Source organism: Carcharodon carcharias, chromosome 4 (assembly GCF_017639515.1).
Source record: "Carcharodon carcharias isolate sCarCar2 chromosome 4, sCarCar2.pri, whole genome shotgun sequence".
NCBI classification, from domain to species: domain Eukaryota; kingdom Metazoa; phylum Chordata; class Chondrichthyes; order Lamniformes; family Lamnidae; genus Carcharodon; species Carcharodon carcharias.
Window position 1 is genome coordinate 133,483,060 of NC_054470.1, and position 23,592 is coordinate 133,506,651.

Here is a 23,592-nt window from a genome sequence, read left to right on the forward strand (position 1 = left end):
CATTCTTGTAAACCTCTTCTGCAGTCTCTCCAATGTGTTCACATCCTTCCTATAAATGTAGCACCCAGAACTGTACACACTATTCCAGCTGAGGTCTAACGAGTGCCTTATATAAATTTGGCATAACCTCCTTGCTCTTGTACTCTATGCCCCTATTAATAAAACACAGGATACTATAAGGTCTATTAACTGTTCTCTCCACCTGTCTAGCCACCTTCAATGATCTATGCACATATATATCCAAGTCGTATATGTTCCTGCACCCCCTTCAAAATTTCATTATTTTATAATGTCTGTCCATGTTCTTCCTACCAAAATGCATCACCTCGCACTTCTCTGCATTGAACTTCATCTGCCACCTATCTGCCCACTCCACCAACTTGTCTATGTCCTCTTGAAGTTCCACACCTCCGTCCTCACAGTCCACAACACTCCCAAGCTTTGTACCATCCGCAAACTTTGAAATTGTCCCCTGCACACCAAATCTAGATCATTAATATATATGAGGAAAACCAAGGGTCCCAATACCAACCCCTGGGGGACTCCACTACAAACCTTGCCTGAAAAATATCCATTGACCATTACTCTGCTTCCTATTTTTCAGCCAATTTTGTATCCACGTTGCTATTGCCCATTTCATTCCATGAGCAATAACTTTTCTCACAAGTCAGTTGTGTGGCGCTGGTTAAATGCCTTTTGAAAGGCCATGTGCACCACATCAATAGCATTATCCTTGTTGACTTTTTCTGTTACCTCTTCAAAAAACTCCAACAAGTTAGTTAAACATGATTTTCCCTTTAGAAAACCATGCTGGCTCTTCCTTATCAACCCACATTTTCCATGTGACTACTAATTCTATCCCGAATAATTGTTTCTAGAATCTTGCCCACCACTGAAGTTGAACTGACTGGTCTGTAATTGCTGGACTTATCCTTATAACTTTTTTTTAACAAGGGCATAATGTTTGCAATTCTCCAGTCCTCTGGCACCGCCCCCAAGTCTAGGGAAGACTGATAGATTATGGCCAGTGCCCCTGCAATTTCTACTCTCGCTTCCTTCATTATCCTTGGATGCATTTCATCTGGTCCCGGTGCCTTGTCAACTTTAAGTGCCGACAGTCTGTTCAAAACTTCCTCCTTATCAATTTTGAACCCTTCTAGTGACAGTTTCCTCGTCTGTCACCATGGCCCGGATAACGTCTACCTCCTTGGTAAAGACGGATGCTAAGTATTCATTTAATTCCTCAGCCATGGCCCCTTCGTCCACGTGTAAATTCCCTTCTAGGTCCCTAATCGGGATGGGGTTTGGCGAGAAGGACACTGGTAATTAAAATATAAAGCCAAAAGTTAATAACGATTAGAAAATAAAGTCTTAGTATATTTTCCAGAAATTTAGTTTGCATAAACATGAACTATTTCATTTTTCCAAGGCATTGGTACCCAAAAGGATAAATTATGATTTTTTTTATTGAAGTTGTATTGCATTTCTGCAAACGAAAAAGCAGATTTTTAATGGTATTTTTAAAGAGATGAAAATCTGCTGGGAGATTTTTAGGAAAAACGGCTTTAAAGCCAGCTTTGCTCAACTCTAGAAATGTCAATAAAATGGCCTATCTTCTCTTTTTCAGGTATTTTAACAGAGATGTAAAATGTATTCGTGATTTTTTTATCAGGCGCTTTAACTATGAAAGTGAGCTTTATCCAACATTCAAGGACATCAGGTTAGCAACATTTGTATAAGTTTATATTTTCTTATAGAATTCAATATTGTAGATTTATGCTGATCTTTTGGATGTAAATTAACAACTCTCACCATACTTTAATCTTGAGTTGGGATTGTATGTTCAAAAATTGTCATTTTCTGCAGTCATAATGCAGTTTTGCTAAGAGTTGCTTGGTAGTATAGAACTTGAATATTGCTGAAAAATTAGACATGTTGCTGAAGCTTTTTGTCTTGCACTCATCAGGACAAATGCAAGAATGCCCAATTTCAAATAATCACAACAATTTATACCACAGATTGGTTGGCAAAGTGACTCTAATTCAAATTATCCTGGAAAGACAAAATATCTAAACAATTTGAACAGGTTAGTTAAGCAAGCCATTCCACACTGCTGCTCTGGTATTTTCCATTAATGAATTGTTGCCATGAGTCCAAAAAGGCACTCTGCCTACCATACAGTTGAGCAAAGTTGTATATGAATTTCAGTGCTGATATGATTCCAGACACGTAGGCTGTATATCCCAGCGACTGGCTGATCAAATTAAACAGCATATTCTCCAGTTGTTCATAATAGGCAGAGTACAGAGGGTACCCAACAGCCCAAGCTTATAAAACCCAAACTGAAACATCTACTGTTGATGTGATTCCACGATTGGGCAGCACTTGCTCAACAATCCTGAGTGCATTAATAGCCACACTAACAACTAATTTAAGATAATCAGCCAAACTCGTAATGTGGCTCATTTACGCTTGCTATTGCAAAGCAATATATTCAAGGTTCTTTGAATTACCTGGAAGCATGAAAAGCCTACAGTTTCTCCATTGCTTTCTCCATGGTAACGCTCGGCCAATCAGCACTCTTTTCTCCTGTAGTATAAATTGTTGCAATCATTTGAAATTTGGCATTCTTTTGTCCTGATGACTGCAAGATGAGAAGCTTCAGCAGCATGTCTCTTTTCAACAATATGCAGTTTTGCTGTATACAACTCATTCTTGCGTATTGCTGAAAAAAGAGACAGGCTGTCAAAGTTTTTCATCTTACACTCATCAAGACAGTTCTCAAGAATACTAATATTTAAAGGAGTAACAATTTATACTGCGTGAGAAGAATGCTGATTGGTTGGCAAGTGGGCTTTGGTAGAGACGTTGCCATGGAGAATGCACCAGGGAACAGTTAATTGCCAAGCTTTTATTCAAGTTCAAACCAAGTGTATGGGCTCTGGTCAAGGCATTGCCATGAGGCATGAGCCAGAGAATGACTGTTCCACCAAGCTTTTTAGTTGAAAAAGGCACAATGTGTGGACATGCTCCTTCTTTTGGAAAAGACAGGCCTTGTGTGTGAATATATGTATCTTCTAACATGTGTAAGTGAGCCTCACTGCAAGCCTGACTGATGATCTTAAATTGGTTTTCAGTGTAATTCTTGGCACAATCAGGATTGTTTAGCAAATGTTGGCCAAACACCAAATCACGTCTAATGCTGGACACAGTGTTTTGAGTTTTGCACACAAGGCTGTACTTATATTCACACAAATTCTGTCCTTTGCAAACACAAGGAGCATGTCTACAAGTTGCACCTTTTTCAGCTAAACAAATACTTGATTCATTCGCCATGGCAATACTTTGACCAATCAGAGTCGATCTGCCTGATTTGAATTTGAACAAAAGCTTGCAGTTAACTGTTCCCAGCTACACTGAAATCCAATTTAAGATTATTGGTCAGTTCACAGAGTGGCCTCGCTTACGCAAGCTGGAAGATACATATATTCACACACAAGGGTCCTGCCCTTTGCAGACAAAAGGAGCATGTCAATGCATCATATCTTTTTCAACTAAACAAAAGCTTGGGGGACAGTTTTTCCCTGCATCATGCCCCATGGCAGTGCCTTAACCAATCAGAATTGCCCTACCTGGTTTGAATTTGAACAAAAGCTTTGAACTTAATTGTTCCCTGGTACATTCTCCATAACAATGCCTCTACCAATCAGAGTCCACTTGCCAACCAATTAGTGCACTCTTCTGTAGTATAAATTGTTGTTCCCTTTACTATTGGTATTCTTGCAAACGATCCTGATGATTGCAGGGTGAAGAGCTTTGACAGCATGTCTTTTTTTTCAGCAATATTCAAGCTCTATACTACCAAATGACTGCAACCCATTTCATTTATTTATTTAAAACAAACACTATCTTAAGCCAGAAATTCAGTGTGACCAGTGTGTGGAGTGAGTCCAGCATGACAGCAATTGTCAAGTTAAATATTTTTTAATAGAAGTCTCCAAAAATGTAATGATCTAATTAACTACAATTTTGATAACTGTAATACTGGCAGCCCAGATTAGGCCTATGCAACCCTAGAGTATTTTTTCTTAATTTTTAAACAATTTTTTTTATGAAGATGCTCTCCCTCCCTCAACTCCCTTACCATAGTTGTATAGGCATCAGCAGTCAGCAGATAGTGTTGACTGGCAATTTACTTATAGTGAAAATCACAGCGAAACCCTACCTTGCCCTCTGATGTGTAAAGGATAAGTGGAATGCAATCTGTTTTCTCCTCTTCTGTTCACCCCCACCACCCCTCCCACCACATTTCCTGTTTCCCTAGATTAGGCACTGAAGCCAATTTTAGTATCCCAGCTTCCTAGCTGCTCTATCGGGTGATGTAAACCAGCTCAGTGCAGACCAGGAATTTAACCTGGGATGTCCTGATTTAGTATGACTCTATATCACTGACAGTAACTGATGTCTCTTCAGTTGTTCAGCTCTAATCCAAATAATTAAAACTAATACACTTATAAAAGTTGCACTTGAACTAAGTCTGGTGGCAACCACACTTTTTAAAGTTCTTTTCTTGTAGTAGCATGAACAGGATGGTACTCATGGTTAACTTTTTAGATTCTGGTTCTGATTTGGCATAAATGTCATTTGTGACTTTTTAACTATGACCATGGTAAATCACCCTTTTAAATCTGTCTGCAGCCTTTGAATGGTTGACCACACCATTCTTTTCAGTCCATATGGGTGGGACTGCCCTTGTTTGGTTCCATTCTTATTGTACCAGTTATAGCTGGCAAATTACCTACAATGGCTTCTCTTCCCATTCCTGTACTCTAACTTCTAGATGCTCCCAAAGATTATCCTAGGCATTTCTAGTTGGACTGCTGCCTCTCAACAACTTCATCGAAGAAGAACTATCGGGTTCTACCTGTATGCTGATAACACTCAGCTCTTCCTCACCACCATGTCTCTGTTTTATCACAGTGTCTGCTCGACATCCAGTACTGGATGAGCAGAAGTTTCCTCCAACTAAATATTGAGAAAACTGAAGCTCCTGTCTTTAGTTCTCACTTCAAAATTTGTTGCCTAACTACCAATTCAGTCCTGCTCCATGGCAACTGAGGCTGCATCAGATTGTTTGTTTGCAGTCTTGATAACTTCCTGAGGGAAGTTTCCAACCAAATATCCAGTCTGTCACCAAGACCACCACTGTAGCATCACCTAGCTGCACCTCATTCCCCCCTCCCCGACTCCCGAGACGTGCACGGTACTTTCACAATTGCTGGTGAATGTGCATGCACACAGCTTAGAGGGATAATTCTAACAGTCTGCGATCTCTACAGTCCTCCAGTTGTGGGTTTTTGCATATTCCTGACTTTAAACCCTCCTCCATTGTCACCATGCCTTTAGCTGCCTGGGCCCTCAGCTGTGGAATTCTCTTCTTAAACCTCTCTGCCCCTTCACCTCGCTCTTCTCCTTTAAACCTACCTCTTTAAACTTTTGGTCATCTGCCGTAGTATCTCATTGTGTGGCTTGGTGCCAGACTTTGTTTGATAACCCTCCTGTGAAGAGCCTTGGGATGCTTACAATGTTAAAGGCGCGATTTTAAAGCAAGTTGCTAACAAAACATTGTATCACCTGAGTTTGAAAGATACCGCATGTGATTTAATTTTCACTTTATTTCGAGTATTATTAATGTATAGCTCTGAGCTTGCCAATGAATTAAAGCAGGAAAGAAATTAGAATAAAACAATAGTGCATTCTTGGACTAAAAATTTGGTTAAATATTATTGACAAGAAAATGACTGGCTAAGAAATTATACATTAACGGAATTGTTCCTCTTTGTGTCATCAATCCTTCTTCGAAAACTATTTGATGCATTTGTTGGGAGCTGGTGGATGTCCCTCTATAGCCTTGTATAAAGTTATGATATGTGCAGGAATCCTTAAGTTTTGAGTGCTTTAATTTTTATCTCATTCCTCAGCTGTAATGCTTCCCTCACTTTCCCATTCACTCCCTCCTTGCTTTGCAACAAGAAACAAATTTAGCATTGCTATATGTATTCCTCTGTATTACCGGTTCCTGGATTTCTTGTCCATTTTCTTTAGGAAAGAGTCTTCACTGGATGTGGAGATTGCAGTTAGCGGTTACACCAAAGAGCTCCAAGAAGATGCTGAGCTGCTATGTGCTTCAGGCCCTGAAAAGGCAGGTGTCGAAACTGAATTTTCCGAAGATGATTTGGATGATGATGAAAGTAAATTTTCAAATAAAACATCTGTAAACAAGGATTTCTTTCCTGAAAACAAAACAGATTCTGAAGAGTGTCCTAATTCTGATTGGAGCACGGTTGCAAAAATATATAAGGAAGCTACAGAGAAGAATGAAATTGAAAATATTAATCTGGAGAATCTGAAAATAAATGTAGATGATATTAAAAGGCAATGTACTGATACGTTTTGTACTGTTGAACTACCTGGAGTTGTTACAGAGCATAATCTTGAACATACCACTGAAACAGCACATCATATAGGCCAGAGTGATGAAGATCCCAGAGATGGAGACGAATGCCCAGACTTAGTTGATCTGTCAACCCAAAACAAGGAGTTTAGACCTTTCAGGTACTAATTCAGCAGATTCTAACCTGCCTTGCATAGTGTTTTGTATCATCTTGTTGGTTTTCTTTGTTTATATATATATGTAGATATATGTATTATAAATGTGATAGATATATATTGCATACATACATACGAATTGGGAACAGGAGTAGATCACTCGGCCCCTCGAGCCTGTGTCACCATTTAATAAGGTCATGGCTGACCTGATTGTAACCTCAACTCCATATTCCTGCCTACCCTTGATAACCTTTCACTCCCTTGCTTATCAAGAATCTATCTACCTCTGCCTTAAAAATATTCAAAGACTGCTTCCTTTTGAGAAAGAGAGTTCCTTAGGAGAGGTAAATTATAAATATGTATAAATGTAGAGATATATAATACTAATATGTTGTCTGTGCACTCCTTGCTTTGCAGGTTTGGGAGCAGTTAGTGCTCTGAATCTAGATTTTGCTGACTTTTTTTCTTTCATCATCAGCCAAGCTGTTCCATTACAGCTACGCCACTGGCATCTACCTGGCTTTGTGGAAAATTGCCTAGGTATGTCCTGTGCACAAATCCAACCCGGCCAATTACCGCCCCCTCAGTCTACTCTCGATCATCAGTAAAGTAATGGAAGGGAACATCAACAGTGGTATCAAGCTGCATTAGCTTAGCAATGACCTGCCCACTGATGCACTGTTTGGGTTCCGCCAGGGCCACTCAGCTCCTGACCTCATTACAGCCTTGGTTCAAACATGGACAAAAGAGCTGAACTCCCGAGGTGAGGTGAGAGTGACTGCCCTTGACATCAAGGCAGCATTTGACCAAGTGTGGCATCAAGAAATACTAGCAAAGCTGGAGTCATTGGGAATCAGGGGAAACTCTCCACTGGTTGGAGTCATACCTAGCACAAAGGAAAATGGTTGTGGTTGTTGGAGGTGAGTCATCTCAGCTCCAGGACATCACTGCAGGAGTTCCTCAGGGTAGTGTCCTCAGCCCAACCATCTTCAGCTGCTTCATCAATGACCTTCCATCCATCGTAAGGTCGGAAGTGCAGATGTTCACTGATGATTGCACAATGTTAGCACCATTTGCAACTCCTCAGATACTGAAGCAGTCCATGTTCAAATGCAGCACGACCTGGACAATATCCAGGCTTGAGCTGACAAGTGACAAGAAAAATTTGCGCCACACAAGTGTCAGGCAATGACCAACTCCAACAAGAGAGAATCCAACCATCTCCTCTTGATGTTCAATGGCATTACCACCACTGAATCCTCCACTACCAGCATCCTGGGGGTTACTATTGACCAGAAACTGAAGTGGACTAGCCATATAAAAACTGTGGCTATAAAAGTAGGATAGAGGCTAGGAATCATTCGACAAGTAACTCACCTCCTGACTCCCCAAAGCCTGCCCATCATCTACAAGGCACAAGTCAGGAGTGTGATGGAATGCTCCCCACTCGCTTGGATGAGTGCAGCTCCCACTCAAGAAGCTTGACACCGTCCAAGACAAAGCAGCCCGCTTGATTGGCACCACATCCACAAACATTCACTCCATCCACCACCGACGCACAGCACTGCAGGAATTCGCCAAGGCTCCTTAAACCGCATCTTCCAAACCCACGACCACTACCACAAAGAAGGACAAGGGCAGCAGATAGGTGGGAACACCACCATCTGGAAGTTCCCCTCCAAGCCACTCACCGTCCTGACTTGGAAATATATCGCCATTCCTTGACTATTGCTGGGTCAAAATCCTGGAACTCCCTTCCTAATAGCATTGTGGGTGTACCTACACCACATGGACTACAGTGGTTCAAGAAGGCAACTCACCCCCACCTCCTCAAGGGCCACTAGAGATGGGCAATAAATGCTGGCCCAGCCAGCAAAGCCCACATCCCATAAATGAATATCAGTCTTTTGAACAGTTGTGCAATGCACTTATAAACTGCATCATTGAAGTGGCTCCATGGTTCGAGTAAGCTCTTGCACAATAGAGACTGGGATTGATGAGACCTTTCTGGGGAAATTATTATAACCAGTACATTCTATTTTCCAGGAGATTTTTGAGATTGTATAGTTTTCAGTTTGGGGAAGGAGAAGCAAGGAGATATCTTACAAAGATATTATTCCCACCATCCCATTTTTAATATTGAATTTTTCACCTTGCCCATGGTTCCTTCTGAGCCCAATTCTGTTCTTGGTGACATTCATGTGCAGTAGCCTCTGGATAATAACAACTAGGGACTTTTATTTTGTGAACACTTCATCATGCCCATTAAAATCAATTGTTGCCCTCCTATGGCTTAGATCAGGCTTTCAACTTAGAATCTTGGCATTATGAGTATTGAATGCTAGCACAAGGTCGTTTGGGCAGGTTTCTCCTGTCGATTTGTAAAATAATGGAAAATGGCTTCTTACGTCGGTTAGTTCACCTCTGTATACTTCATGTACATCGATTAATATTGCTGTTTTCACATCAGATCAGTAGATATTCAGACTTTTCTGTGTGAGGAATGCATTTACAGTATTGACATGCTCCTGCAGGCACTTACTTCGGAAGTATGAGTTGCTGTAATTGCAGAATGTTTTAAATGTGTATATCATAGAAATAGCATGTTTGTAGATCAACAGAACAAAAATAAAGAATACAGAATTCTTAAGAAATTGAATTTGCAGTGCATGCTGCCCCAGCTACAAGGTTGACAGAAAATTAATGATGTTGTGAATGTCAATCTTGCAATTTGAAATGCAGTTTTACGAGAAATGATAAAACAGATGAGTACTGTGTGTGCAAGAATTTATTCAAGTTGGAAGGTACTTGCTTAGGAACCCAAAGGGGTTAGTTAAAGGATATTAGGTAGAAAGAGAAAATAACATTTTTGAATATTCAGGATAAGGAGATCCTTAAAGGTAAGCTAAGTAATGGCGTGAAACTAAGGGCTACAAAGAGGAATCATAGAGAAAACCTAAATAAAAACATGAAGCAGAAGATTAAAGAATTCAAGTGTAAACAAAGGGTGTAAGGAGAGGTTGGCTCACTGAAAGTGATAGTAGGGAAGTTGTGTCTGAAGGTAGAGAAATGGGTTTGGGCCAGATCCCAAGGATTAGCAAATTGCAAATGTGACTCCCCATCTCCAAAAGTTGGTGCAGGGTGAGCCATCAAATTATAGACCTATAGAACTTGCTTCCACTCTTGGTAAAGTGTTTGAAGGTATTATGAGAGACAATTTAAGGGGCATAAGCTAATCTGAGACCACCGACATGTTTTAAAATGTGAGAGATCATGCTTAACTAATTTACTGGATTTCTTTGAGGATAGATCATGGATGTTATCTACTTTTATTTAAGAAAGTTAATTGAAGCTGTTTCACATAATTAGCTTGGAATTTATGCAGTAGCCAATGGTATAGATGGGAATGTAACTCTTTCGAGTACAAACATGTTTCCATCTGTTTCAGATGAAGTTACATTGTTTCATAGTTTGCCACTGTGAGACTGGAACTCTTGATCTTGGGGTTACAAGCCCAGTACCATAACCACTTGGCTATTTAGGCCAAGCTAGATGGGAATGTAACTCTTTCGAGTACAAACCTGTTTCCATCTGTTCCTATTCAGATGAAGTTACATTGTTTCATAGTTTGCCATTGTGAGATTTGAACTCTTGATACTCTTTTGAGTAAACCTGTTTCCATCTGTTTCAGATGAAGTTACATTGTTTCATAGTTTGCCATTGTGAGATTTGAACTCTTGATCTTGGGGTTACCAACCCAGTACCATAACCACTTGGCTATTTAGGCCAAGCTAGATGTGAATGCATTAAACTGGTTGGTTGGTAGTCATCAACGAGTAAAAGCAAATGAGAAGCCATCTGGTTAGCTGCCAATTAACAGTCAAGTGTCATTGTATTGAAGCCAAAATCTCTGATTTTGAGGAAGGGATCCAAATATCAAACTGAAACAGTGGCAAATGATGAATCTCACTATTTTTGGATTACAAAGGATCTTGTCAATCTTGATTAGTGGGTGGAGAAATAGTAGATACAGTTTAATACAGGGAAATACAAACTTCTAAGAGGGTTATCATGAACTAATGGAAATACAGGAGGTATTGAGTAGGAGGGAGATCTTGGGGTCATTAAAACCTTATAATGCAATATTCCCAAACCACCTTTCTTTAAAAAAAAATAAACGGTTTGTTGGAATGCAAAGCAAGGAGTATTACATCTAAATCCAGACAGGTTGTGTTTAAACTAATTGTCCCTGGTTAGACCACATTTGGAGTACTGCAGCGCCTTTATCTTTTTATTTCGAAAGGGCTATTTAGTTATTAGAGGGGGTAGAGAGAAGGGCGCAGTTGATCCCAGAATGATACATGAGGAAACTGGGTCTTGCCTCTTGAAATGAGAGGAAATATGATAAAAGTGTTTATGAAAGATTTGGACATATTTGATTCAAGGAAGCTTTTCTTCAATGATGGATTCTGAGTTATTAGAAATGCATCAGGGGAATACTGGATGGGTAAGCTTCATGGAGCTTCTGTCTAAGATACATCTGCAATAGATTCCATAATATAATTTTTATTATTTATTGATGTATCTGTGTCATGGAATGTAGTTAATTTGTTGTCAAATTGGTGATTTGTAAATACTTATTCCATCCTTTAGAAATGAACTCAGCTTGATGCACATTAATGAGCACAGACAGAGGACCACCAGTGTGAGTTCTGAAGGCAGCTTGCTAAGTACTTCAACTATCCCTCCGGTAAGTTTTATATTCCAAGATTCTCCTAATTTTTGTTTTGCCTAGGTAGTAATCAGTGGTATTGCTCTTTAGGCTTCAAAGGACAACTATTTCCAGCTTGAATGGTAGATTAGTGGGTGGTTTACTGACAGTGCCACTCTGTATTCACTATATTGAAGAGGAACATGAGTGACTTGGATACCAAATACTGCTGAGGCACTTAGTCATTTATTTTCCCTGGGCCACTTGAAATTGGTAGCCCAGTATGAAAGGAATTGCATGCATGAACTCCATAATGCGCACCATTTCAGAATTCTTACAAAAAACATTTAGAAATTACCTATTAAGTGAATCCAACTGAACAAAAATTTGCATTGGCTATCACAATACAAAGTAATTTTTATTCTTTCACTGGCTCTGGGCTTCTCTGGCAAGACCAGCATTTGTTGCCCAAGCTTAACTGCCCTTGAACTATGTGGCTTGCTAGGTGATTGCAGAGGGCAGTTAAGAGTCAACTACATTGATGTGGACCTGGAGTGGCACATAGGTAAGAATGACAGATTCCCTTCCCTAAAGAACATTAGTGAATCAGATGGGAGTTTTATGACAATCAGTGATAGTTTCATAGTCACCGTTACTGAGACTAGCTTTTGATTCTAGATTTTATTAATTGAATTGAAATTCCACAAGCTGCTGTGGTGTTAATCTATGTTTTTTAATCTATTGTTTGCATGCTCCTTTTTTCCATTATAACTTCCTAAATACACATTTTTAATGGAAACTATGTAAATTTGTCATGCTATTACTATGCTAACACCACAGAACCATTATGAATATAGATATAAAAATTTATAACGCCAATATACAAATTGAGAACAGCACATATGACTTTAAAGTAGGGCTGAATAATGTGCGTTTTCTGGTCCACTTGTCCTCTGCCTACTAATGTCACTGCATCTGAAGACTGAACCACATCTTGTCTCTACATATCACAAGAAATTAACTAGTTAGGTAAATATATAGGTGACATTGTTAGCTGAAGTGTTTGTTCTCGATTTATTTTAAAGAAATGAGTAAAATTAATGAGATTTGAATGATGTCTGTTTGGTATGGTAATACCTAGCATAAAGGAAGATATTTGTGGTTGTTGGAGGTCAATCATCGCAGTTCCAGGATACCACTGCAGGAATCCCTCAGGGTAGTAGGCCCATCCATCTTCAGCTACTTCATCAATGACCTCCCTTCCATCATAAGATCAGAAGTGGGGATGTTTGTCGATGATTGCACAGTGTTCAGCATCATTTGTGACTCCTCAAAGACTGAAGCAGTCCATGTCCAAATGCTGCAAGACCTGGACAAGATCCAGGCTTGGGCTGGCAAGTGGCAAGTAACATGTGTGCCACACAAGTGCCAGGCAATGACCAACGCCAGCAAGAGAGAATCTGACCATCACCCCTTGACATGCGAAGGCATTACCATCGCTGAGTCCCCCACTATCAACACCCTGGGGGTTACTATTGACCAGAAACTGAACTGGACTAGCCATATAAATACTGTGGCTACAAGTTAAAAGCTAGGGGCCCTGCAGCAATTAACTCAGCTCCTGATTCCCCAAAGCTTGTCCACCATCTACAAGGCACAAGTGAGGTGTGACGGAATATTCTCCACTTGCCTGGATGAGTGCGGCTCCAACAATAAAGAAGCTTGACACCAACCAAGACAAAGCAGCCCGCTTGATTGGCATCCCATCCACAAACATTCACTCCCTCCACCACCGACGCACCATGGCAGCAATGTGTACCATCTACAAGATGCACTGCAGCAACTCACCAAGGATCTTTAGACAGAGCCTTCCAAACCCATGTCCATTACCATCTAAAAGGGCAAGGGCATTAGACACATGGGAACACCACCACCTGGAAGTTCTCCTCCAAGCCACTCACCATCCCGACTTGGAACAATATAGCTGTTCCTTCACTGTCACTAGGTCAAAATCCTGGAACTCCCTCCCTAACAGCTCTGTGGGTGTGCCTTCACCAGATGGACTGCAGCGGTTCAAGAAGGCAGCTCACCACCACCTTCTCGAGGGCAATTAGAGATGATTAATAAATAATAGCCTAGCCAGCGACGCCACACCCCATGAACAGATTTTTTAAAAAGCTATCTATAAGAGGGTGAGAGTTGTAACAGCTGATGTTAGTCTAAATACAGATACCAGTATTAGTTATAATGCCTTTTGAAATATAAAATTTCTGTCAACCATCCACAAACTACATTCCATATTTTTAACTTGCATAACGGAATATGTAGCACATACTTATTTGATTCATTATGTTTTTAAGGAAATAGCTACTGAATGTTGTGTTCCGTGACTTGAAATGTGAATTAACAAATGTTCAAAAACCAGTTCGTGACTGGACAAGAGCATTGGTAAAACAACAATCGTAAAAATATGCGGGGCCCAGAATTTGTTAAAAATGGGGCAAAGCTCTATTCTGTTGGATTCTCTCCCCCTCCCTCCCCCACCACTATTTGTCGAGAGAGAAGTTCATGTGGGAAAATTCAAGGGAGCATATCTCGAAGTTTCTTGAGAAGAAAAATCCATGATCGAGGTCAATCCGTTTAGTTAGATTTGAGAAGCAAGCCTAGCATCACAAGGGGAAAGCTGACTGATCTTGAGCTCAGAACCAAGAAGCTGTCACCCAAGCCTGCCCACTAAGGTGAGATAGTGTGACATGGTTTATTTTTTTGATTCATGAAACGGAATTTAAAATGCGCTTAAGTAAAGTAACTAAGCTTTATTTCAAATTGTCTGTGCATCCAATTCCTCTTAATAAAATAAAGCAGCTTAACAATAAGTATCTAACTTCATCCTTCCAGCGTTTTGGTAATTCTATTGAAATATCGGACAAGTGCAGGAGAGCGGAAATGAACAATAGAATATCCAGCTTAGATCACAAGATATTAGCAACAGCTGTAGGTCATTCAGCCCCTTGAGCCTGTTTTCCCGTTCATGGGTCATGGCTGATCTATATCCCAACTCTTTTTACCTGCCTAAGCTCCAGATCCCTCAATATCTTTTCCTGACAAAAAAAAATCTCAGTTTTGAATGCTATGCCCCTAAGTTATACTATCATAAGACTGAATATTGAACAGGAAAAAAATAAGATATTGCGAAATTATAAGAACTGCTGAACGTTTCTACAGCAGACTGGAACATTGCAAATCCACTCCTATCTCAAAGCTCAGTTCAGTAACTGTCAGGAGTGCAAGTTAATACCCTTTGTGGTAATTATTTTTCAAATAAATAAGAAAATATAGCAGGTGCTGGAAACTGTAACAAAAAGAAAATGCAAGGGATACAAGCAGGTCAGTTAGCTTCTTTGTGGAGAACAACCAAGTTGATGTTTTGGCTACATATCCTTTAAAACTGAGGAATAAGAGGCAGACTGATGTTTGAATAAATCAGAAAAGGAGAGTTTTTAAGACTTTTTTTCAAAGGCAAGACAAAGGGGATATCTAAACAGCCAAGGAAGTGGAAGGCTGAGGGAAATGGGCGAGTGAAAAATCCTTGGACTTAAGTGTGAAATTAAAACAAGCTTGAAATGAGGATTATGGATAAAATCTATATTCATTGTTGGATCCAGACAGTTGCAGAGTCGCTGGAAGAGATATTGTTCAAGAAGCTTTCATTGGATCAGTGCATAAGATCCAAAGTGAGAACAAGAGGGGAGTTAATAGGACGAGCCATGTCCCAGGATCAAACTGACAGTCAATTGCAGAGAGGAATCTTCAACTGACTGGGAGGGAAAAAAAAGAAAATTTCAGAAGTGAGAAGTAAAGTCATCAAAGCAGATAAAGATGGTCAGAAAAATTGGGAGAATGGGAGGGTGGCTTTATAGGAAGCTGAATGGGGAGAAGCACATTCAAGATAGTTGTGAGTGTTGGTGGGTTTGTAGTGTCATTGGAAAGTTCAGCCCCAGAGAGAAATCCACAAAGGGAACTTGGAGATAAATCATATGAGGGGTGCGTCGAAATTGGGAGATTAGTTTTGTTGAAAATAAAATTCTGAAGATCCGAGTGAGAGCAAGAAACAACAAATATTTGTACGCTTAATGTAATTAAACATCCCAAAGCTTCACAGGAGCATAATTGGGCAACATTAATTCCAAGCCAAAGAAGGAAACATTAGGACAGGAAGGAGTGTTTTAAAGGAGATAAATGATGGAGAAATTCAAGGAGGGAATTTGAGAACTTAGGACCTAGAAAGTCATACAGATATCATTGGACTAGTAATCCAGAGACCCCAGCTAATGCTCTGGGAGCACAGGTTCAAATCCCATCACAGCAGCTGGTGGAATTTAAATTCAGCTAATAAATCTGGAATTTTATTCTCATTAATGGTGACCATGAAACCATTATCAATTGCCATAAAAACCCATCTGCTTCACTAATGTCCTTTTAGGGAAGGAAATCTGCCATCCTTACCCGATCTAGCCTACATGTGACTCCAGACCCACATCAGTGTGGTTGACTCTTAATTGCGCTCTGAAATGGTGTGACAAGCCACTCAATTCAAGGGAAATTAAAGACAGGCAACAAATGCTGGACTTGCCAGTGAAAGTATAGTTCAAAAGGCAAAAAACAAGACTGTCATTGGGATGGAACAATGGAAATGGGACGTGAACAAGATAAGATTTGGAGGAACGTTGAGCTCTCTGAGGGTTCTAGAGCTGAAGAATATTGGAGAAATAGAAACGGCAAAGCCATGGATGGATTTGAACACGAGGAGGAGAATTTTAAAATTGAGACACTAATAGACCAGGAGCCACTGCAGGTCAGGTTGATAGGTGAAAGGAACTTGGTGAAAGGTAAGGTATAGACAGTAGAGTTTTGGATTATTTCAAGATTATGAATGGCAGAAGATAGGAGGCAGGACAGGAGCCTAGTCGGTAGGTAGCAGAAGCATGAATGAGGCTTGCAGCAGTAGATGGACACAGATGGGCCATATAACATAAGAGTGAAGTAGGCAGTCTTTGTGATGGCAAGGATATGGGGATTGAAACACAGCTTTGAGTCAAATATGATGCCATGGTTGCAACCGGTTTGGTTTAGCTTGAGATGGTGGCCAGGGAGTGAGATGGAATTGTTGACAGGGGAACTGAACATTTGGTGGGGCTCAAAGACAATAGCTTAATTTTCCCAATGTTTGACTTTGAGACATTGTGGCTCATCTAGGAAACAACACCCACAGTTATTTCTGTGGCAAAAGGGAAGTCTGGGATTATAAGACTATCAGAACCTTTAGAGCAGAAGGAGGCCATTCAGCCTGTCGAGTCTGCACCGGTTCACTGAAAGAGCATTCTACCTAGTTCCACTCCCCTTCCTTATCCCTGTAACCCTGCATATTCTTTCTTTTCAGATAGCAACCAATTCCCTTTTGAATACTTTAATCAAACCTGCCTCCATCATCCTCTCTGGAAGTTCATTCTAGACTCAAACCACCCTCTGGGTGAAAAAAATTTTCCTCACATCACTTTTACTCCTGTTGCCAATATTTTGAATCTGTGGCCTCTAGTTCTTGATGTTCCCACTCAAGAGAGCAGTTTCTCACTATTTACCTTGTCCATATCCCTCAGGATCTTGAATATCTCTATTAAGTCTCCTCTCAGCCTTCTTTTCTCCAAGGCAAACAGTCTGAGCCTCTCCAATTTATCCTGGTAGTTCTTTATCCCTGGAATCATTCCTGTGAATCTCCCCTGTACTCTCTCCAATTCCTTCACCCCCTTCCTCCAGATGAGGCCTAACTAGTGTCTTATACAAGTTTAAAATGACCTCCTTATGTACTCAATGCCCCTATTAATAAAGTCTAAGATACAATATGCTTTATTAACTGCTCTCTCAACATGCCCTGCCACCTTCAATTACTTATTTACATATATACCTCTGTTCCAAAGCCTCCTTTAGAGTTTCTCCCTTTATTTTACAGTCTCCATATTCTTCCTGCCAAAATGAATCACTTCACACTTACCTGCAGTGAACTTCATCTGCCACCTGTCTGCCCAATCTACCAACATGTGTATGTTCTTCTGAAGTTCAAGACTATCCTCATCACAGTTGACAATGTTTCCAATCCTCATGTCATCTGCAAATTTTGAAATCATGCCCTGAACACTACAGTCTAGGTCATTAATATGTATCAGGAAGAGCAATGGTCCCAACACTGACCCCTGTGGGATTCCACTACAAACCCTCCTCCAAACTTAAAAACAACCATTTATCACTACTCTCTGCTTCCTATCACTCAACCAATTTCTTATCCAAGTGCCTATTTTCCTTTTTATTTCACAAGCTAGAATTTTGCTCACAAGTCCTTTGTGTGGCACTGTATCAGATATATCCCACAAAAGACAGGATAGCTGACATTTATGCAGGCTCCCATTGCAACATATTTCAATCAAGAGGAAGCGAGTAAAGTTAAAGGAGTTCTTTATAAATTTAGCCAGGTAGGAGTGGAGGAGGACTGGTTGGGCCTCTGTTCAAGGAAGAAATGAGAGCCTGCAGCCCAAGGATCTATTCTTGGCCCCATTCTTCTGTTCATGTACTGGTTACATTTCAAAGACATCATTTGTTGTTCACTTTGGCTACAACCTTATTTAACATCTCTTATTGGTGCTAATAAAACTTGCCTCTTTACAATATAGTCTTGACTGCAGTAGAGTAAAATATTTAATTCTGACAGAGCTCTTGATTATATTGAGCCTGTTAAGTATATTTTGTTTCAGAAAACAAACCTTAGCCTAAACAAAATTAAAAATACCTGGAAAAACTCAGCAGGTCTGGCAGCATCTGCAGAGAGGAACACAGTTAATGTTTCGAGTCTGTATGACTCTTCAACAGAACTAAGTAAAAATAGAAAAGAGGTGAAATATAAGCTGGTTTAAGGGGTGGGGGGAGGGTAGAGCTGGATAGGGGGCCAGTGATAGGTGGAGATAGACAAAAGATGTCATAGACAAAAGGACAAAGAGGTGTTGAAGGTGGTGATATTATCTAAGGAATGTGCTAATTAAGGGTAGAAAGCAGGACAAGCAAGCTACAGATAGCCCTAGTGGGGATGGGGTGGGGTGAAGGGAAGGGATCAAAATAGGCTAAAAGGTAGAGATAAAACAATGGATGGAAATACACTTAAAAATAATAGAAACAGGTGGGAAAAGAAAAATCTATATAAATTATTGGGAAAAAAAGGGGGGCATCGGAAAGGGGGTGGGGATGGAGGAGAGAGTTCATGATTTAAAACTGTTGAACTCAGTATTCAGTCCAGAAGGCTGTAAAGTGCCTAGTCGGAAGATGAGGCACTGTTCCTCCAGTTTGCGTTGAGCTTCACTGGAACAATGCAGCAGGCCAAGGACGGACATGTGGGCATGAGAGCAGGGAAGAGTGTTGAAATGGCAAGCGACAGGGAGGTCTGGGTCATGCTTGCGGACAGACGAAGGTGTTCTGCAAAGCAGTCACCCAGTCTGCATTTGGTGTCTCCAATGTAGAGGAAACTGCATTGGGAGCAACGAATGCAGTAGACTAAATTAAGGGAAGTGCAAGTGAAATGCTTGAAAGGAGTGTTTGGGCCCTTGGACGGTGAGGATAGGGCAGGTATTGCACCTTCTGCAGTTACATGGGAAGGTGCCGCGGGAGGGAGTTGAGGTGTAGGGGGTGATGGAGGAGTTGACCAGGGCGTCCCGGAGGGAACGATCCCTGCGGAATGCTGCCGGAGGGGTGAAGGGAAGATGTGTTTGGTAGTGGCATCATGCTGGAGTTGGCGGAAATGGCGGAGGATGATCCTTTGAATACGGAGGCTAGTGGGGTGATAAGTGAGGACAAGGGGGACCCTATCATGGTTTTGGGAGGGAGAGGAAGGTGTGAGGGCGGATGCGCTGGAGATGGGCCAGACACGGTTGAGGGCCCTGTCAACACCGTGGGTGGAAAACCTCGGTTAAGGAAGAAGGAAGACATGTCAGAGGAACTGTTTTTGAAAGTGGCATCATCAGAATAGATGCGACGGAGGCGAAGGAACTGAGAGAATGGGATGGAGTCCTTACAGGAAGTGGGGTGTGAGGAGCTGTAGTCAAGGTAGCTGTGGGAGTCGGTAGGCTTGTAATGGATACTGGTAGACAGTCTATCACCAGAAATTGAGACAGAGAGGTCAAGGAAGGGAAGGGAAGTGTCAGTGATGGACCATGTGAAAACGACGGAGGGGTGGAAATTGGAAGCAAAATTAATAAATTTTTTCCAGGTCCAGACGAGAGCATGAAGTAGCACTGAAACAATCATCGATGTACCGGAGAAAGAGTTGTGGGAAGGGGCTGGAGTAGGACTGGAACAAGGAATGTTCCACATACCCCATAAAGAGACAGGCATAACCGGGGCCCATCTGGGTACCCATAGCCACACCTTTTATTTGGAGGAAGTGAGAGGAGTTGAAGGAGAAATTGTTCAGTGTGAGAACAAGTTCTGCCAGACAGAGGAGAGTAGTGGTGGATGGGGATTGTTCGGGCCTCTGTTCGAGGAAGAAGTGGAGAGCCATCAGACCATCCAGGTGGGGGATGGAAGTGTAGAGGGATTGGACCTCCATGGTGAAGAGGATGCGGTTGGGGCCAGGGAACTGGAAATTGTTGATATGATGTAGGGTGTCAGAGGAATCACGGATATAGGTGGGAAGGAACTGGACAAGGGGAGAGAGAATGGAGTCAAGATGGAGTCTATCTTTTAGCCTATTTCGATCCCTTCCCTTCATCCCACTCCACCCCCACTAGGGCTATCTGTACCTTGCCTCTTCCTGCTTTCTACCCTTAATTAGCACATTCCTTAGATAATATCACCACCTTCAACACCCCTTTGTCCTTTTGTCTATGACATCTTTTGGCTACCTCCACCTATCACTGGCCCTCTATCCAGCTCTACTCTCCACCACACACCCCTCCCCCCCCAAGCCAGCTTATATTTCACCTCTTTTCTACTTTTACTTAGTTCTGTTGAAGAGTCATACGGACTCGAAACGTTAACTGTGTTCCTCTCCACACATGCTGCCAGACCTGCTGAGTTTTTCCAGGTATTTTTATTTTTGTTTTGGATTTCCAGCGTCCGCAGTTTTTTGTTTTTAATCTTAACCTAATATGTCTAATTTATTTTTCCATATTTTTAGAGGTATAAGATAATATGCATTGCAGTTTTCCTATATTTTTAAAAATATCAACCAACCTCTGTTTGTGAAAATACATTTTTTACGCCTGCCAGCATGACATCCTTTTTCAAATGGGGTTGTTTGCCCAAAATGTGAAGGTTAAAATATCTGTAACTGTTAAAAAGAATAGTACAATACAAAAGTGCCATCCTGTGAAAGGAGCAAGTAGATATCGTTCAAAATAATTGACCAACCTATAACAATATTTTATGTTATCCTTTAGCTTGCAATTTTATGACATTGCCAGCAGTTAAAATGCTACATTACGACCATGTTCCAATTTCAACTGACTGAATTTTTATTAGGCCATTAAGTTGCATTTTGAATATAAACATATTAGGGTAGGTCTGTTTTTAGAAATTCTTGTACTGCCTCCACAGCTATTGTAACGGTATTCAGAATTTCAAAATGCATATATTTCGGACATTGTTAAATTTGTTGGGATTTGTATTTTTTAAAACTAAAGTTAAGTCAGCTGGGTGTCTGATCTGTGAAAATCCTTCATGTTTATGAGCCTTCAAAAAAAACTAGAGAATTCCTGTTTGACGCTGAATGCATATTCTCTTACCACAGCGACATACCTATTTATCTAAATACAGAGTTTAGATGCAATTAAGAGCCAAGGTTTTGGGACCTCCCAAGTGTGTGCATGAATACTGCAGGAGTAAACCAGCTAAAGCTATGCAGCTTGCCACTATAGTGCAGTTGTATATATTTATTCAATTGTGGAACCACCTATCCATGAACACATTTGGCTTATAGGATAATCTGGAGCTAGTAGTAAGAATTGCTTCCCCAGAAACATTTGCCCCTCTCTTCTGTTGGGAACCAGGCTGACTTGCCTTTTCCTCCTTATTTTGTCATTGCTATAGACTTTATTTTTGTCTTGTATGCTTTTGGGCATGAGGTAGTATAGCAGGAAAGAAAGCTGCCAATATGTAGGTTGTAAGTAAAAATAAAATACTGCAGATGCTGGAAATGTGAAACAAAAACCGAAATACTCCAAATACTCAGTAGATCTGGCAACATCTGTGGAAAGAGAAACAGAGTTAATATTTAGAGTTGAATATGACTTAAAAAGAGTCATATTCAACTCAATGTTAAATATGTAGTTTGTATTTGGTGGTGGGACTGGGAAAAAAGATTGGCTTCCCCTGCTCCCTTTCACATCTCCTTAAGCTTTCTACAACAATTTGACCTTCTCAACCCTTCCATCTCTTGCTCACCTTTTGCCAGAGCTCATGACCAGCCAATAATTCCCCATCCTTTTCTTTCAATTCATCTGTAATAATTTACCTGATTCACTAATATATATTTTTTGTAGCCCCTACTATTTGTCTTTTCCACTTCAGCCTTCCAGTTCTCACCCTCTGTAACCACTCCAATCAATTATCATTTCAGCCCATCAAGTCCATGTCCATTATCCTTCCACTTTCTTAGCTTGTTCCCATCTACAGCTGATACTCATTGTAATGAGCTGTCAATGAAATGCACGCCTGGCCCCATGTACTGAATTTAATAGACCTGCATAATGAATTCCAGCTATTGTACATAAAGGAACGCTAATGGAATATTCATTAGCAAAGAATAAGGATTAATTTTGAAATCTGCCAAATAATATTTTTAAATGCTACATTGATCTGTTTTGAATTTAATTTGAGATTGCTTGCTATTTTAGAATGTGATCAAACGGAAAGTTAAACAACAACTGACCAAACAGCAGAAGGCATCAATCAGAAGACGTTTACAGAAGGGGGAGGCCAACATCTACACCAAACAGCGACGAGAAAACATGCAGACCATTAAATGGAGTGCTGAAGCAGAAAGCTTTTGGGGTTAGAAGGGGCCTGTTGAAATTTTAGAATCCCAAGGAAGCTCCATTAAGATGAATACAATCTCAGATGAATCTGTGGAAAAAAAAAATAATTTGTGGTGATTTCTGTGTATTTGAATTGATAAAATTTCCAGGCTACATAAAAACAAATTATACCACATAATGGAAAATCATATCTATAATGTGGTTTTTAAACTAGCTGATAAAGAGAACATATAAACTTAATAGAGAATTTCAGACTGATTTTCAAGGTTTGCTTTCCTGGCCATATATCTAATCTTAAAGCTCATAGTTAGAAATGTCAAACTGGTAAACCCTGCAGAGATATTTTGCAAGTTGTTTATCGCATTTTTAACTGCAGAGTGAACGTTCTATTCTGCCCTAGCAGTGTGCTTTGGCTAAATGTTTTGAATAGGAAACCCTTTGCTGCCACCTACAAGCAGTTTTCATTTCCCACAGCAGCCATCCCTGTGTTCAGTTTGAGTGAAAATGTGACAGTAGCTGAGTTGGGGATATTTTGAGCTGTAGGCCTACACTTGGTATAAGTTGGATGATATTGCTGATCATTGCAGTCAAGAAACTGGTGACAGTTATCCCATTTAGTCTGGATTGGATTTGACATCAGGTTCCAGATGTGAATGGACAGTGTTTAATCTGCTTCAGTCCAAATGTTTAATCTATCTGCTACAAAATAGCATACCAACTAGGAGTAGGGGTAAGCCACTCGGCTCTTCAAGTTTGCTCCACCATTCAATAAGATCATGGCTTATCTGACTAACCTCCCGCCTGCCTCCGGTAACCCTTCACCCCCTTGTTTATCAAGAATCTATCTACCTCTGCTGTGCAAACATTCAAAGACACTGCTTCCACTGCATTTTGAGTAAGGGAGTGCCAAAGACTCACGACCATCTGAGAGAAAAAATTTGTTCTTATCTCTGTCTTAAATGGATGACCCTCTATTTTTAAACAGTGACCCCTAGTTCTAGATTCTCGCTCAAGAGGAAACATCCTTTCCGCATTGACCCCTCAGAATCTTTTATGTTTTAATCAAATCGCCTCTTACTCTTTTAAGCTGCAGTGGATACAAGCCTAGCCTGTCCACCCTTCTCTCATAGGGTCGCCTGCCCATTCCTGGTATCAATTTAGTAAACCTTCTCTGAACTATTTTTAAATAAGGAGGCCAAT

General features: G+C 40.6%; 1 protein-coding gene across 1 annotated transcript in view; it reads left to right on the forward strand.

Annotated features, from left to right (window-relative positions):
* Positions 1-22,567, forward strand: part of riok2 (RIO kinase 2 (yeast)) — a 63,059-nt gene extending 40,492 nt beyond the window's left edge. Inside the window, exons 7-10 of the mRNA XM_041185250.1 lie at positions 1,628-1,720; positions 6,106-6,615; positions 11,263-11,359; positions 22,252-22,567. Of these exons, the coding sequence (XP_041041184.1) occupies positions 1,628-1,720; positions 6,106-6,615; positions 11,263-11,359; positions 22,252-22,413 (862 nt within the window). The 3' untranslated portion in view covers positions 22,414-22,567. The remainder of the gene's footprint in view (positions 1-1,627; positions 1,721-6,105; positions 6,616-11,262; positions 11,360-22,251) is intronic.
* The last annotated feature ends 1,025 nt before the right edge of the window (positions 22,568-23,592 follow it).